Source organism: Fringilla coelebs, assembly GCF_963513975.1.
Source record: "Fringilla coelebs genome assembly, chromosome: 13".
Taxonomy (NCBI): domain Eukaryota; kingdom Metazoa; phylum Chordata; class Aves; order Passeriformes; family Fringillidae; genus Fringilla; species Fringilla coelebs.
In genome coordinates, this window is record NC_140039.1 from 11209852 (window position 1) to 11228381 (window position 18530).

The 18530-nt window shown below is 38.5% G+C and overlaps 1 protein-coding gene across 1 annotated transcript in view; it reads right to left on the bottom strand.

The window, feature by feature from the left end:
* The window catches only part of EEFSEC (eukaryotic elongation factor, selenocysteine-tRNA specific), a 150421-nt gene that overhangs the window by 97688 nt on the left and 34203 nt on the right, over positions 1-18530 (bottom strand). Inside the window, exons 3-4 of the mRNA XM_084214205.1 lie at positions 17459-17555; positions 15701-15865 (exon numbers count right to left, since the gene is read on the bottom strand). Of these exons, the coding sequence (XP_084070331.1) occupies positions 15701-15865; positions 17459-17555 (262 nt within the window). The remainder of the gene's footprint in view (positions 1-15700; positions 15866-17458; positions 17556-18530) is intronic.

Here is an 18530-nt window from a genome sequence, read left to right on the forward strand (position 1 = left end):
AGTAATGTGATGGTTGGCTCCCACAATTAAGGGATGAATATTATATGTATGTTAAGAGAAGCCCCATGCTCCCAGCACTGTCATTTTTCCTTATTCACTCCTTTGTTATATTTTGTTAAGGTTTAATAAACCTTTAACACTTAAAAGTGAACATTATTTCTCACACTATGCAAATCCATTCCTTATTTAAAACAAACAGCCTCATTTTCCAGTTTCAAGTATCACAAACACCAGAAATTGATTGCAACTCAGGGAAGGGAAGAAGCCCATTGGGCAGAGATGTGCAAGTACCACTGAGGTACAGGGAATGCTCAACAGGATCCTCTTGGCTAATACAACCTGTACCAAAATATTCATGATAAACTACGAACAAAATGCCAGTTTGCTCTTGTTGATGTTTTTATTGATTTGTTTTAGAACACGCTCTATCAGAATATTTTCTGAGAAATATCAGTTCTGGGCATTTATATTGCAGTGATAAGGAAACAGTCATCAGTCAGGAGAAAAAGATGTCAGTTTACAAATCATTTTAATCCATTAGGGGTCTTTTAAAAGGAAGCTGGATGTGGTCTATGAGGGAACCTTAAAAATAGGGTCACTGGGGTTGCAACATGCATGTTTAACAGGAGACAGCTTCAGAGCAATCAGCAAGGACACCTGGCAGCAAATCACCAAGGACAGAAGCTTGGTAAAAGTAATGGGAGCAACTTGAAACCTATGTAAGAACAGTAGTCTGTTGGCATGTAAAGGTATTTCACAGAGTAAAGAACAATTCTTTATGTGGTCTTGCAGCACACCAAAAACCAGCTTTTCATTTCCTTTCTGGTTTTTTTCTATGTACTTCTCTTCTGCTCCATTTCTTTCCTCACAGCATCTCTCATCTCCTGTCCTTTGGGTCTCAGGACTGTAGCTGCTGAATCACACCTGCTGAGAACCTTCACTAAAATGGCCAATTCAAAGTAATTCAAACTGGGCTTCAAAATTAACATCCCAGGACTAGGAGAAGACTTCCATATGACTGCTCTGCCTGCACTCAAGACTGTAAAACTGCAAGTGTCACTCCCTCCCAAGGCCAGAAAGCTAGAACCTTCTCTTTTAAAATTAAAGTTCAAATTACACATAATCCAAAGTGTGCAGGCCACAAAAAATTCTATGAGATGACTGAATCCAGTCCAAAGAAGGTTATCTAGCCTATCCAGCAATGCAAAAATGTTTCATTCTTAGAAACTAGATAGTTAGGGTCGGGTGTTTGGATTTTTTATTTGGTGGTGGGGGCAACATATTTTGAAAAGTTTCATCAGATTTTTTGTTTGGATTTTTTCATTGATGTGGGGGGACAACATATTTTAAAAATTTTCATCAGATTTTTTGGAAGTACTTCTCCATGATCAGGCTTCCTTATCTGCAGATTTTTTTCATCATAGTCACTAGCTCTCATAGCTCCAATACAGCAAAAAGCACTGTGCCTTCCTATGTTATCAGTTTATTTTCTCTGTGTTAAAGGTTGCATTAATGCTCACTTACAGCAAATAGAAACACAGAAGATACTCACATCACAGTGAGACTGCAACATTCAGTTACCTGGAGACTGCATAAAGATATAATTTGGGATGCACCATCCCAGTCCTGTACGACTTTTCTAACACAATGCAAAGGGCTTGAAAAGAAAATATAATTTCATTGGAAGTGACTGAGCACATTTTGGAAGTAAAATGCCAACTAGAAAAGCCTATGACAAAGTCCAGAGTGAATCTGAAACTAAAACCCGACCGTATCAATTGAAAGAAAAACATCAATGTTAGAAACTCTTCCTACTACAGCCAATGTTCATTAGAGGAAATTAAGGCAGCAAGTTGGTACAACTGGTGGAAGTTTTATCACTGTCTTTCAACAGCAGGAGTGCAGGAAAGATAATTTAAACAGAGATGAGGCCAAAGATAAACAGAAAAATAAGGAAAGCTTGGTCAGCATGCCAAGTTTCTCGAGCCTCTCCAAAGAGATTCCTGCTCCAAACTGAAGAGAACGAGCTTCAAGAATCAGTAAAACAAAAATGAGAAAAAATATACATGCAATATTTAAGCATAAATTTACATCCCACTGGCTCTAGATTCTACGTGTAACATTTGTACATTTCATATTCCATCAGAAAATTAGATTTAGAGGAGAAAAGTTTTTACATAAAGTTTGATAAAACAGCTGCCATTAGTCATTTAACAATTTCATTTTTCTGTCTTTTTTAAAAGGTAAAATATCACTGTACCACTGAAATATTTTCTATTCAGCCATTGTAATTTTTTGCATTCCCTTTGGATATCATATTTTAAAATTATGATAGTTTTTTCTTCCTTTTCCTACAAAAGGCAGGTACCACATTGCCTTTGGGGTTTTTTAATTTTATAAAAATGGGATAAATTGCACACATTGTTTAGAAAACATCCCATCCCCTTATTTTTGTGAAAATATTATTTAAAATCCCAGAAGGATGCTAATATTTAACAAAGAGCATAGGGTTAGCCTAGTAGGATACCAAATCAGACAAGTTCTTGGAGGCAAAGACTTATTTCAGTCCTTTCAGAAGAAAAACATGAAATCCCAGTACCTTACCAACCATACAACAATAGAAACGAGGTTGCAATGAATTCCAGTCTAACCCTCAACAGTGGATTCCAGTTACCAGGCTCACAGGAGAAGGAAAAATACTGACAAAATGTAACACCAGTTTTTCAGATAAAGCAGTAAATGCTGCCGCAGAAAACACTGCACAGATGTAAATCTACAAAGAAAATCAGGTTCTCACTCAAACTTCACAATTTTTAGTCTTAGTTAGACCCCCGGTACTTGAAGGGATGAGCTCTCATCTGCACAGACACAAGGGAATGAAAGAAGGTTGCTAATGTGAGGTTTAGCAGCAAATAAATAGCTTTGCTGTTATAAATTTTAGTAGAAACGTTATTAGTTAAACTTAGTGGGCTTTGTGGTTTAATATACACTCAGCACAAGTCATTTTTCTACAAGCCTTTGGCTCCATCTGCTGACTTTTAATATTAAAAATAATTGATGAGGTTGAAAACGCTCATGTTTTTGGAACACGTAAATCACCTACATTTTTGTAAGTGTGGTTCAAAAGGTACAACCAAATACCTCAAGTGTGTGGTCCTTTAAATTTGTCTGTTAAAATTACCTTGAAGCAACAACATTCCAGCTCTGAGGAGAGGGTACCTGAGTGAGCCTTGGATGTACGAAGGGTAAACAAGTCTTGCTTGGGAGAATCAGGCTAGAATCATTCTTGCATGGCTGGAATCAGGTTTAAAGAACAGGTAGACATCTGGAAGTTTACACCACAGAATCACCCAGCAATTAAGTACAAACCTGAGAAGTGAGATTCAAGCGGACTAATAAAAAGAATGAAAAACCTAAAACACAACCCTTGTGAAAGCTCACTGGAGACATTTGCTCAACACCTGACTGTGCTGGTTTCAGCTTCTCCCATTTGCAGAGAGATGTCTGCTTCAAAGAAACGAAAGTTTGTTTTATTTATGAACAAATAAAAAAAGATAAAAAATAACTCTGCAGGTTCAAAAGCACACATATTTGCCTGTTCCAACTCTGATTTATTTTTCATTATTGCAGAATTCTGATCATTATCAGAGCACTACAAACTCAATCTAGGTAGAAGTGCCACATGAAAAATTGCATATGAGAAATGCATCTAATATGCTCTTTAAATGTAACAGGGGGAAAGTCTTAGTCCCAAAAAACCCCACATTTATGATAGTTCATTGGCCTTTTTTACAATTAAACAACTAAATCCATCATTAAATCACAGCAGTCTGCTTTATATTAGCACTGAGCTCTCGTGGCTGCAAATTATTTGAGTGGTAACTGGGATCATCGGCATCTCTGGGAATTTGTTTTCCTTTGTGACTTGAACTTTTAGTATCTTCATTAGAAAAATTCTAACAACCACTCTCACAACCACCCCCCACAGAAACCCCCTACACACTCAACTTTCAAGAGCTGCTGTGACATCTCTGTGCACTCTGAAACTTTCCTGTTACTATCAGTGTAAGAGTTACATTCAGCCTCTCAAACCAAATCCCACTTGTTGCAATTGCTACATATGGAGAAGATTTTTTTCTTCTCACATGTTTCTTTATCAACCTATTGGAGTCTTAGTAGCTGACTTACAAGCACAGGTAAAAAAAAAATAGATGGACTAAATTATGTTAGCAAGGGGATTTAAACACAGAATGAAATCTTAACTTGGTTAAAGCTAAGATTAAACAGAATCTGAAACAGATCCTAAAGCTCAATCTTTATCACAAAAAAGGCTCATTTTCAGTTTTCTAGGAAAAAAACCAAACAACTCTTCAGAAATGAAAAGATAAAACCCCCTCTTAGATATAGTACATGCCACAGACACTGTAGTTTCTAAAATGTTTCTTTTAAAACTATTAAATGTTTATAATGTCTCCTTCAGATGCAAAACTGAACCTAAGAAATCCACTACTTTCAAGAACTTAAAACAAAGGAATCCAAATTCTGAACAAAGATTACCAATGAATGTTAATGACCTACAAAACATTAGGAAGATACAAGACCCATTCCTACATGGCCATGCCCAGATACAGGTATGGCTCCAATAGGTTTAAAACTATGTTTACTCAAACACACTGAGGAAAATTATCCCCACACAACTGAGATTGAGGGAGACATTAATGAAAACTTAAAATATAATCACATTTAAACATAAGTCTAACCTGAAAATTTGATTCTTCATATGTAGGAAAACAGCAAGAATATCACCATGTACTTTAAAGCAGTTCACATAACTGTAAAAATATAAATCACATCAGTGAGTTCCCTGTCGAAGTGTATCTAAATCCTGACTCAGATAAAGAGCCCTAGTGTCAGCATCACTAGATGGCATGGAAAAAATGAAAGGCAGGATTAAAACTTCATTTCTAGCTGATCAGAGGGGACATTGTCCATCACGGACAACAAAGTAATGTAAAAGCAAAAGCAGAAATACAATGTTTGATTTGCAGCATTACTCTCACCGTGCCAGAAAACGTGAATGTTATGGATTCAGAATAACATTAACTCAGCCCACTCCTCATTCTGGATATCTAAAGGCATGTTTTTACAACTGTTTGCAATGGATGTGTCACATGGACTAAGTCTTTCTTGTGAGTCACACTATAACCACAAAACTATGCCTGAGCATTAACTTTTCATTCTCCCCTACTCCATTTAAATCTGACGTAAAAACTTCTTTGCCTATCTCTTTCCCCGTATATGCACCTTCAAAGGATCTTGCCAATACTGAACACATGAAACTCTCAAGAATTAGAGCCACCCTTATTTAAATTAACAAAACAAAAAAAAAAACCCAAAACCCCCATCCTCCTGAAAATTAAAAAACCAAAAATCCACAAACAAAAAAGAAAACCAAAACCCACAAAACACCACAAACCAAGTGAATAGAACCCTTACCTTCACATTCTTATTTGTGTGTTTTTGCTAGAGAATTACTGTCATTTTTCCCAAAATACTGCTCAATTTCCTGCCAAAAACATCCTTTTAAGAAAAAGCACCTCAATGTTTCTAGTACTGCCCCAAATTAGTTCAGTATACACATGTTTTACAGAGGTAGAGGCTACTGAAGCCACAATTGCCTTCCCTAAACATGTTCTCCTCACTCTTACTAACCCCATTCTCTCTATTCCCAACACTAAATCTCAAGTTGCAAAAAAATTCCCCCCATCACAAAGACTTTAAAATCTCCAAGGACCTCTCCAGAAGTGCAGCCTGTGATCTCAGCTCTGACAACCAGGGATGTGCTACCTGCACAGATCACACATCTGGAAAGCTGATTTAAAAACGGCAGTTCAACAATCTCCACAGAAAGGATGAGTGGGCAGGAAAAGGGAAGATTAAAACAAAAAGACAAGTGAAAGACCTGGAAAAAAAAAAACATTTGTACAACAAAAAAGTGTTTGACCACAATTGTATTTTAGAACTTTTGACTAATCTGTTAGTGCTTTCTGCAAGAAAGAAAAGCAGACACTGAGATTTCTACCAACTCAGGAATTTTCCACCCTTTTGCTACTATTTATGGAAATACATGCCCAAAAAATATTACCACACCAGAAAAAATGATGCTGAACTTCAATCTTACATAACAGCTCAGACCCACCAGAGGGCTCAGAACAGATGGGCCTCGCTCTGTATCCCTGTTTTGGAGAACTTTCTCCACCTCCACCCTTAAGAGATTAAAGACCTACCCTGGGGTGGGGATATCTGATAACCTCCTCCAGATCCAAGCAATAGAGCAGCCCTTGACAAGGCTGGAAAGGAGCATTAATAACAGGGTCTTTGCCACTTTAATACCCTTTGTACACACGACTGCTTTTCCCCAAACAAGAACACCATGTCAACAACGGAAAAGGAACATTTGAAACAGAAACACATGTTATACAAAACATTATTCTTGTTCAATCACCACTTGACTCCAACTCCCTCCTAAAACCAAACGCAAAATAGCTCACAGTGGGATTTACTTTTGTATTTTACTTTATTTTACAAAGATCTGCATTTAGACAAAACCAACTGGTGTTACTCTGTGCTGACTCAAGGCCAAACTGGACATTTATTTTAGTTGTATTGAGCACTTGTTCTAATCCTTTAGTAAAAATACATACTTTCAAGCTTCCCTTTTTTCTGTGGTTTTGATTTGAGTGTTTGTGGTACACCTGCATATTCCTCACTCCCTCAAGACTTTAAATTGTTGTCAGCTAATCTACACAAGCAGGATTGACATCTTCAACTAGGCAAGAAAATATCTCATGAATAATACCCAAATTTCAAGAATGGACTTATTCATAATAGTACATATTTTTTCCTTAAGTCACCATTTAACTTTTTGCAGTCCTATGAACTAGGTATTGCACATCAGACAAAAACCTCCTCTAGGGATGCTTAGCATAACAGTCTATTGAAATTCATCACAAAATTAATATTAAGAAAAAGCAACTACAACACAGTAATTGAAATTAAGAGAACAAAACCAAATAAATTATAGGAACCAAGAAAGAGCAGAAAAACTTCTAGACATTCTGAAGCCCCACACAAAACTTACATGACAAAAAATTTCTGACTTGTTTTCCATACCTCTATCCCCTTTCTGTTGAAGAAAAAACCTTGACAGCTGTATATATACACTGGGGTTATTTATTTCCATGAGTTAATCTGTTCTCATGGCTGATTTCTGCCACCTAAACTGCACAAGGATTAAGGCCACCTCTGCTATTCTTCTGCAGAACCTATTACATACCCTATAGACATATATTGAGGGAATATATCTTAAATACAGGTTGCCTAGAGAGGAACAGCTCGACTAGTATATCTTTCACAAAGACCTGACAGTTTTTAAGTCTACAATTTTAGTATTTAAAAATGTATTAGTCAAAGAGACTCTTTAAAAGGCTATTTGAGCTTTCCTTGCTATTTCTGAAGTGTGAAATGTTTATTCTTGATTATTTATTCGTTAGAGGAGAAAGAAAGAAAAGCCAATTTTATGTCATATGCTTTGAAGCTAATCTTTACTCCCATGAAGAGCCTGGGAGATTGCAGCTTTCATTTCAGACAGTTACAAATGGAAATCTGTATCTAGGCATTTGTATCATGTTCATCACAGTACTATCTGGGCACCTAAACTAATTATAGCATTCCAGCTGATACTGTAAATATTGGCTCTCTCTAGCATTAACTTTTCCAATTCAAGCTGCACCAGCTATTATAACATGAAGTGATGGGAATATTTTAGTAAAAAGATGCATCTCACATTTAGTTTCAACAATACATGTTATTGTCACAGGCATATGATGACACATTCAGGTGATGAGCTGAATAAACACTTAAAGACCAAAGTAAATTCTCACATAATTTTTGTGGCAGTATCAAAGAATAAAATGCAGAGTTCTCTAAGTGAAGCCCTCTCAGAAACACACAGCACAAGGCATGAAATCCAGAGGACTTCATATGGTGTTCTAGCAATACTTCAAGAAAGTACTCTGGAAATGGAGTAAGTACAGATTTCTGGGCAGTTATGCACTAATCCATTTTCTTCTGTCTCCAGGTCATATTTTTTTTCAGCAGCATTGGTTAAGCAATGTTTTCAATATTCAGATCCTTTCTGTGCCAGTGGCCAGAACTGAGCAGAACTTTATAACTTACAGACCACAGCTTAGTTAATGTGGCACTTGCTGAGCTGTTCTGCTTCTAAAAGCCTCATCAAATGAGGAATTGTACTGTGTATGGATGACCAAGGCAGAAGAAGAGTGACATTCCCTCCCTTCATTCTGATTACTGAAATTTTGCCAAAGCCTCCAGCACTTGAATTTGAATATTTAAAACATGAGAGCTCCTCTCTGCCCTAACTAAGCCTTCTAATAAAGTTACATTCCCAGCAGCAATGCCATGTGAAGGCTGTGTACACCACACAGGAGGTCACCTTCCCAATTACTATTCAAGCATCCCACTAAGATTCCTGCTCCAACTGTTTGTGTACATGCATGTGGGTCTGCTTTCCATTAAACTGCACTGAGAACAACTCTACCTGATAAATTAAAAGAAATAAAAATAAAGTTAATGACCTGGCAGCAGCAATGCTTAAGCAAACAAGTTATGCAAACACAATCCAGCCATCCTTTGCTTTAAGGAGTTACCCTAAAGTTAAATAAAAAGGCATTTGGATAAAACTTGTGACTACTACAGCAATGTCCATTAACTTAGTTCCAAACTGATCTTGAACCCCAGGGTACACAAAGCCAAGAACACAACACCTGATCCCTGGAGCTGCAATGGTTCAACAGGAAAGATGTTACCTACAAAGTTGCAGGATAATATGTGCTAGTCACAGGATAATATGTGCCTTTTTGTTCAGCTGCATCCCAGTCACAGCTCAAATTTGCAACAGCTGATGGAAAAATGCAAGAAGAAAAAAGTTCCTTCAATCTATGGTATAAGGAGAAAAGACCAATCACTCTGAATAGCTCCTACATACATGGGGCAGCACATGCAGTCACAAGTGGAACTATCACACTTCAGTACCAAGACCAACCTCAGAACAATGATCTGCCTGGATCATTTTCCTGTCAGTAAAATGGTTCTTCTTCAGCTCAGTTTCTTTCCCACCTTTTAGTTCTGTCACCACTTTCTTTAGCTTTTCTAGCAGTTCTCATGGGACAAAACGTTTACTGAAATCTTGACAGAAAAAATGTATCTTGACTTATCTAAGAAAATCAGTCATCATATCAAATAAAAGTATGACAATCACATCAAAGTATTTTCTTCTACTTAGAGTCAAGATCATCTTGCATTATTTTTTCACTTTTAGCCCCACTGAAGAGTGTACCAGTTGTTAGACAGTAACAGCTCTGCACTAGCTAACTATTAAGGCAAAATTATCTGCATGGCAATGGCACAAAATAACACACACAAAATTAACCTCATGCATTAACCACTACCAATCAGCACCACAGATAACCCTGCACAAGCAAGCAGTGCCATGGAAATGCTGCAGAAGTTAAGTCTATCTTGGAAAGCAATACTGTTTCCAGCAATGCTGCATGTCCAGGTGGAGCCTTGATCTCAACAGACATTTTAAGATGATTTAAATAGACAGAAGCAACACAGGAGTTAAAAATTTCTTCCTTTTCAGATTCACTGTAGGAAGAAACTCACTTGCTTTGCCTTCTAATGGATGAGAAAAATTACCCAATCTTGTACCCCAACTGTCTCTATCAGGCAGGGAGCACAGGGTACACCCACACCTCCAAGAAAAGCTGCAGATGGATTTCAGTATTTGAAGAGTTAATTGGCCAGCACTGACTCGGCCACTTTTCTGCCTACAGAGATCACATTAGACACACAAGCTCCAGAAATACAGTGTATGGTTTGGATTAGCACTGCTCAGGTTGGCTGCTCTCCCCTGGCTTCCTTCCCTTCTGCTCAGACCAAGTAGAAAAAAATTAAAAGCCCCACAACATATATCTATTATGTATTATCCCTGGTCCTGAATAAAACAAACCTTAATGCACAAAGTCCTTTACCTTGCTCCCTCACTTTACTGTACCTACATGATGCTCAATAAAAAATTGCAAGTGTTTTGAAATAAACACTGTACTTCAGTAACAGGTAGAGAATGAATAGCAACATACAAATCTCTGGCTGAATGTTTTTATTCCTGAGGGGGTTTTTGTAAGTTTAAAGGTCTAAAGTTAACCACGATTTTGTATGGTTTTTTAATACAAACTTAAAATGGATTTTGTGCTTTACAGTCTTTAGGCTTTTTTTTTTTTTTTGAGGGCTTGGTGTTGGTTTGGTTTTTTTAAAAACGTGAATTAAAACAGAAATAAAAAACAAAACCAAAAAAACCACACAATAAAAAGTTACAAAACCATACTTGAAAATGAGGGAACTGATCTTCAGAAAGAACTCAGCATCTGCTACTCTTATTCTCTTAAGAGACTGAGCCAAAAAGATTTGAGAAGTTTTTATTGCCAGATCTAAATTTCATTCCACAGGCACAGGATCAGATCTTTCATCCTCTACTTAACCACAAAGAATTGTGCAGAGCAATTTTGTTCTTCCAAAACAACTGATAATATCCTAAATGCTCAAAGCAGAGTACTTTCCAGTATAAGCCAAATCCTGCATATTTTGCTTTTAAGTAATGCCACAGCAGATGCAAAACCAGGAGGATTCACACTGATGTTTTCTAGGAAAGAAGAAAATCTCCAAAAAACCATAACCCATGTTTTAGAAGCAGCAGAGAAATAAAAACGTTTTATTCTCGTCCTGAATTAAACCGCATGTAAAACATTATGCTTCTACATTTAATTTATTGCTTTAGGATTTAGATTCTTGCATTTTTGCACCCACATCTTTTAATATGCACCATAAACTACCTTTTCACAATCTACCAGCTACATTTAGGTGATTCTTCCTCAACCTAATTCTCTGAACTGTCCTTCTGCACAGCACTCCAGTGAATGAAAAAGAAAATCTTCAAGGCAAGCAAAACTCCCCTCCCAGCAGAGGATTTGTTGCATTTGAAAGGCTGCTTATATCAGTATTGGGCAAGAAAAACCCAAAAAGCACAGAAATAAACAAATGTAGAAACAGTATTCAGACATTGTCTCAGAATATACAGCAAGAGTTCTCTCTATCTGGAGTGCTAAAAGCAATCAACACTGACTGCAGTTTGGAAGGGGCATATTAGGAGGCCCAAAGTGCTCACAACGGTAAAAGCAAAAACTTAACTTTAAGACTGTACCAGGAAAGTCCACATATAAACATCTCTGTGATCCAGTTCAGTGGGGTTTGATCCAAGTTTGTTTTCTGAGATTTAACTGTCCTCTGACAAGGCTTAACTGTGCAACTCTGATTGTGCAAAAGTCCTTAAATAAACTAAAATTAGTTCCTACTACATGTATACACATACTAAAGCTCACTAAGCAGAGGTCCTGAGATATCAGATAGACTGAGGGACTTACATGGACAAAAGTGGATCTCTGTTACAATTTCAACAGCTACAATGGTTTGAAGGAAATAGCCTTGCAAATACTGTTTGAGTTATTCTATCAGACAGTGGAGAATTTTTTTGTTGTATCAGTCATAAAAGCTACAGAACGTTTGCCAAAATGCAGACCAAGGTTATCTAGCCAACAAAAAAAGCTTAGGAGAAAACATCTCTCTTCATATGGTGAAAGTATATGAAGCCATGAAGCTTCTCAGTATCATGCAAAACTATGCTTCTTTAAAGTTCATAAAGTCAGTATAATGTGACAGTCAAGAGGCTCTTGCCAAGACAGAATCACTACTGGATTAAACCAACACTCATTTACTAGGAGACTTGATGAGATCAACAGAATCAAGTTCCTCACATTTTTCATACCTAAGTCTCACATGAGCTTGTGAAAGTTCACCTGAGTACTGAAACAATCTGTATTAATTACTCTCCAATACGAGGGGAGCATTTCATAAGTGTGCCTGCAACTTCTGAGACTGAGATGCTCCACACTAAAAATGGCAATTGGCTACTGCCAACCTCCAGGATGGTCAAGGTTGGAACTGGTAAGAATATTTCTTTCCATTTAATGAGATTTGTTACAAAAGAAACAACTCTTTACAATACAACACCAGATGTTATTCAGGTTCAGCACAGAGCAAGAATCCCCACATGATCCCCTAGAGAAAAACATGAATGTAACAAAACTCAGCAGGAACACAGCTACTCAGCATTCAAGACACTCCCAACTTCTGACACATACACAGGACAAATGGCAGCAGTGGGCTTCACAGAGGCTCTAAGTCAGTTATTCAGCTCCACCAGCCACTCAGCTTGCATCAATCTGCTCCAGCATTTGTTAGCAATTCATTACACAGGACAAACAGGAACCTGACTATAAGACAAAGAGAAAAGTTTCTGCTTCTTACAATTCCTGAAATAGAGCCCCAGCAGTGGTCTTCATACTGGGCTGCCACATCTGTGCTCTGAGTCTTGTGTACCCACAGCCCCAACCCACAGAAAGGCAATGCTGAGTGGACACTTCCAGGATAACCAGATACATGAGCTGTGTCCATCCCTCTCTGCCTCCTCACCCAATTCAGACTTCACCTTTTCTACAATCTTTCTCACCTGGGCAAAGGTGAGAAAGGAAGGCAAAAGACACCTTTCCCCCACTGAAATGAAAACACTTTTCTTTTTCAGTTAAGTGTGCTATAAAAAGACCCAGCAGCACTGGAGTTTGACATTCATCCTTATTTAAACTGAAATCTCTAAACAACATATGCTTTAGATATCAGTAAAATAAAAACAAAACTAAATTGCAAAAAATCCTTATTATTCAACCTGCAGTAACTTTTATAAAGCAGAAATAGAAGTGTCACAAGTTGTTGCAGTTTATAAACTCAAAGACTATAGAGATTGAAAGACCACTGAAATAATCTTAAATGACATTCAGAATTCTGCCAACACTATGTTTTTGCTGCAGAAATCCTAGGTTCATGCTCTTCAAGGTGGATTTCAAGTGCTAAGGAGCAAACAGTACTAACTCAATTGGATAGTGAACTGTTTGCTGTGTCAAAGCTTTTTGCCAAACATATATATATATATAATTTTTCTTTTTGCTATATGGATAATCAACCCCAGATGGCAATTTACATAGGCAAAGCATAAAGGAATCCATGCTCTGCTGGTGCTCTCAGCCTCAATCAGAGCCAGCATGGGCATTTGAGAATGTCACTGTTTATTTTTAATTGCTGTGTCCCTCCTTTGTGCAGGTTCAAGCGGTCAAAGATGTCGAAGTCCATTAGCAGAACTGGAAGGTGATGCCACTTCATTTGGTGAGAGGGTTCTTCAAATTTAAAAAAAGCAGCTAGTTTGTAACGTCCCTAAATGTACCAGCTGTCAATCTCAGTTACCATTGGGTCAGGGCAAAAAAAGGTCAGAGAGAGTCATAAACCACAATGTGTTGTGAAATGTGCTTCCTCCGTTACCTCGTACGCCTGAGAAAGGTTTGACCTTTCATAGGTATCCTAACCCAGCTCTGCATGATGCTGGCAGGGGTAAGTACAACACACAGCTCAAACTTACAAACATTGCTTCCTTTTACTGTGCCCTGGTTTCCATACCTGTGCAACATGAAGGTGAATGCCGACAACTTGCTAGTGCCAAAATACAAAACTCTGCCCCCAGTTATCATCCCGAGGCATGGACACACCTTCTGTTTCACACACAGCAGTGGAAGGTTTAATTCATTAACAGCAACTGGAAAAACAACTAAAACTTTGAGGGAAGTAGTTAATGCCATAAGAGCTAAGTGATCTGGCTTGTCTGGCAAATGACCTGTTCATCTGCTAAGTTGTCTGTCACTTCAGTGACTACTCTCCCAGTCACCTGGGAAGAAAGCCCACTAAAAAAAGTCACAAAGGTGTTTTCCACTGTTGGAGAACACACAAAGTCTATTTCCACTTTTAAACATCAATTCACAAGTTATTTACTATATTTTTGTCATTTCTTCCTTCATATGGATTCTCAAAACAGATTTAGTCCTAAACACATTTCTTCAAAACATTCTTGGACTACAGATGAAAAGCAGAATAGTCATTTCCAGATATAATCTAGTGATGCATTCTTTCTTTGCAAGAAATAATTACTCTGCCCTGTCTCCCCCATCTCCTGGAGCACAAAATGACAGGAAGTTTGGCAAATGCTATGCCAAAAAGAAAGCAGTGAACTCGCTATGCAAGGCCCTGTTTGGGCAGGAGCCATCTCCCACTCCTTGCACTCCTGACTACTTGTCCCTCCTTGGACCCCAAGCACAGGCAGGCCCAGGACTGAGAACAGGACACAACAGCAAAGGAAAGAACACTGCCAAGTGGAAACCAGGAGAGGTTGAAGCTAGAGCTACAATCCCAGCAATCATATTCTGTGCAGGAATTGAAAGCATGGCTCCCAAAATAGGCTGCATGCTGTAAATAAGAATGTGGGCAGTGAGGAACTCGACTGGGGAAGCAGAAATGTCAGAGTACATATGGTACAAATCACTTCTATGCAAAGGACAACAGGATATAAACTAGATGGCCACAGGTATCACTGAAGAGGCTGGCCAGAAATGAATTGTCCACAATCAGCCAAATACCTCAGGTGAAATCAGGATGCCCCCTGTAGCCCTTCACTTGTCCAAACAGTACAGTGAAAAATGAGAAAACAGCATGTTCACTCAATGAAATAGTAAGGTCCTTACAGTAAAATGACTTGAAGATAATAGTGACAGCACCAAAAGAGTCCCATCCAGAACAGAAGTTCTGTCAGGCCAGAACTTGCCTGCCCACAGAATGTAATCAGATCAGTCCACTTTTAAGTGGCAGCTGTAAAATGCTCCTCAAGTCTTAATTCATTTTTGGCAATTAATACTAAGGGAAAAATCAAATCAGTGATAATCAGCACCTGTGAAATAGATTTCACTTGTTCCAAGCATAAAGTCACTTTTTTTTCTTTTAAAGGATGAATATATTTTAAGGAAATTAAATAGTAACAACAGTTGAGCAGTTCAAAGGCCATTGGAAGGTCTCTTTGACTTTCTACAGGCTCTCTGAAGAGCCCAATAGCAGCAAGCCACCTCCTGCATCCCAGCAGTTCTCTTAGAACATGCTGACACAAATTAAAGCCTCAGCAAACAAAGAGAATGTGCATCAAGCATTTCAATGCCCTCTTGTCATTTCCTTTGCTTTGAGACATTTTTGGAAGCCTACCTACACGGATTCTTTTGCAAACCTCCTCACTGCAGCATATCTCAAAGGAGAGTAACCTCCCTCAAACCTTGTTCAGTCCTTGGGTGCATCCCAGCTTGGAAACACGCCCATTTTGCTTCTCTGAATTTGAAAGCCTAACATGCTTATCTAGATCAGTCTTCTCTTCATCCACCTAAATTATTGAGCAGGTAACTTTACTGACTGCCTTATATAAAAATCACTGTGCCTCTTACTGTTGTAAGCTGGGTTATAATAGAGTACAAAAATAAAAACTGAAAATAATTCAGTAATTTCAGATTGGATGAGAACACTCTCTTCTTTGTTGAGTGTTTCTTTCTATCAGGAAAACCAGGGGGAATGAAAATGAGAGACTCACCTTCAGGGCAGGAATCTCCACACTGTCACCAAGGCTAACAGAGCCAGAAAGAATAGTCCCTGTCATCACTGTGCCTTGACCCTTGATAGAGAAACAGTGGTCGACTGCCATAAGGAAGTGTCCTGAGGGGTCTCTTGATGGCAGGTAAGCCTGAGACTTCAAGACCTGAAAAAAAAGATAAAAGCAGCACCATGCCTGGGTGAAAAGTCATGACAGCAACACAGCAGAAGGCAGGCAAGCGGATGATTGATTGATCAAGCTTGCAATTTTACTGATTTCAGGCCTCTCCCAATGAGCTTAGAACTCACCAATGTCAAATTAACTGTGTGTGCCACAGGGGAGGTGCACACTTAGCAGCAGGAACAGTTCGATTTTCTGCCTTAGAAAGATTTGGTGCTGCACATTTAGCTTGGCTAGCAAAACCTCACTGGCGATAAAGTTGCTGCCAAACTCAATATAAACACTGCAGCAAAGCAAAGAGGAAAAAAAACTGTACATGTGTCATCTCCCCCTTTTTCCTCCCTCTCTCAAAAGGGCAATTTTACAGAGCGTTTTGCTACTTCAGCTTTTTTGGATTTTGTGAAAACGAACTTACGTGCAGATATTAATGCCCCATAAAGCCCATCTCTGTCTCCCTCCCAGAAAAACTCTAATACTGGGTTAAGTTTTCAAATTCAACTTCCCCTTCAGATTTTTTTAGTGCTTCTTGAAGGACCAATCCATTAAGAAAAACTACCAAAGTACCATTTTCTAGAGAAATTCTCTGAGTTTAGCATTTTTCTTTTGTTGACAAATACAACGTTACTTAAAATATATCACCAGACAAAAGATTTTAATTATAGAAAGGAAGTCATGTACTCAACAATGCTTCAGGGGAACTGGTTCACTCCTGTCTCAAATCACTTTTGATATCTCTCTCTGTTATATCACCTGCATATACAATTGGTATTGCCTTTAACATCTGTTTTTAAGGTCAAAAACTACAGTCCAAGCCCAGGTTGTAATGGCAGAACAATGGAGAATCTCTTAGGAAGTACAGAAGGGATAATAGCTCCAAATTCAATGGCAGGGCTCACACAGCATTTGCCAACTCATCTAATATTAGGTTTCAGTTGATGAAACAGCTCCAATGAGAGTTTCCTTCAAAGGTTTTAACCCTGGAGAAGATCCCAGTAAATCTAACAGGAGCCAGATAAAGGCAGAAGTAAGCACTTGCATATCTCCTCATCTCTAGAATCTGCTGGGGGCAGATTGGTCCTGGCTAAGTCAGGTCTAAGGACTACATCCCATCCCCGTGGCCATCCTGACTCACACAGCCTGGCAGGTGATGCAGCATCCAGTGCTCAGCAGCTTTGTGGAATATCCTGCCTTCATCCAAGCCTGGCTCCCCAGGGCCAGGCATCCCTAGATTTTTGATGACTGATGCTGCACCTTAACTTCAGCAATTTAGAAGTACTTTAAACCTGGCAGCATCCAAATCAGAATTTGACAAGTGTCTTCAAAGAATGATGCCTTTGTTTTGAGACTTTTTTCTATTATCTTAAGAAACAGTGGCATCCCTCCAGGGCAGAGCTGTTCCTCTCCCTAAGCTAATGACAGAAAGGGTGACAAGTCTATTGCAAGCTACAGACTGCTCTCAGTTATTTTAGGTGTCCTGTCCTTCACAATGTAAACATCATGCCATGTAACCAAGGGTTTTGGACATCTGAGAATGGATGTTCAAATGGATGCTTTCATGTTATGTTCTTCAGCAAGTACCTCAATTAATTCAGAAATACCCTGTGGATTCTCAGACTCTGGGGCTTCTGGTCCACCAGGCTTTGCTGCAACAGCAACAATAGGACACCCTGAGAATCTGAAAGAGAGAAAGACTTTCACTATTAGACCACAGATCTCCTACACATGTCAATATAAAGAACTTCCAGGCTCATCTGAAGGCTAGGAAACTCCCTGAAATTCCAATTCACCTGCTCTTCTCTCACTGTGACTGACAATTTCTTCCTGAATTACCAGCAGATCAGCACTGGTGGGCTTCACTATGAAAGTTTCAGTCCTGTTGCACATTAGCTACTGATTCAATGCTGTGACAGTCAAATGCAAGATTCAGTTTATTTCAGAAGCAAAGAGCTGCTGTTACCCAGTCTTAATGCAGTGCTTTGCATCCAAAGTCACTTGAACTGGAAACTAGCATTCTTTAAATTTTCATTAAACAATTAAAATTCTAAAGTCATAACCTTCAAAACAAGAGCCAAATGCAAGATGCCTCATAATGCCTACCTGAGTCTGCAAGATCTGCAGAAAACAGAAAGATCTAAATCTACTAAAATCAAAGTCTGCAAAACTCACAAATCTCAAACACACAAAGGTCCAGAGAGGAGCAGTACAGCCAGCTGACCTCAGTTTACCTTTTATCCTACAATCAGTTTTACTCTTCAAGTCCTTAACTTACAGCAGATTTTCTTTTTTTTTTTTTTTTTTTACAAATTCAGTCAGCAGACTTAACTTTGCTCCTTAAAATACAACCTAGTGCTTTTTATTGCATGGTTTCAGAAATCAGAATTAACCACATAAAATATATATTAAAGTAATGGAATAATAATCAGTAATTACACCAAAAAGTGACTGGCTCTCTTAGGTACTTAATTCTTATGCAACAGATTCAGATCAAAATTAATTATTTGGCCATCCTCTTGACACCCACCCACCACTGATTTTCTCACAAAAGGGAGCAAACTGGAGGGAAGAGATGGTGCTTTGCTAAAGAAATGTTAAGTTCTAGAAAGGGAGCTCACTCAGTGCCCCAGCTGTAATCAGGCACACGAGGTATTTT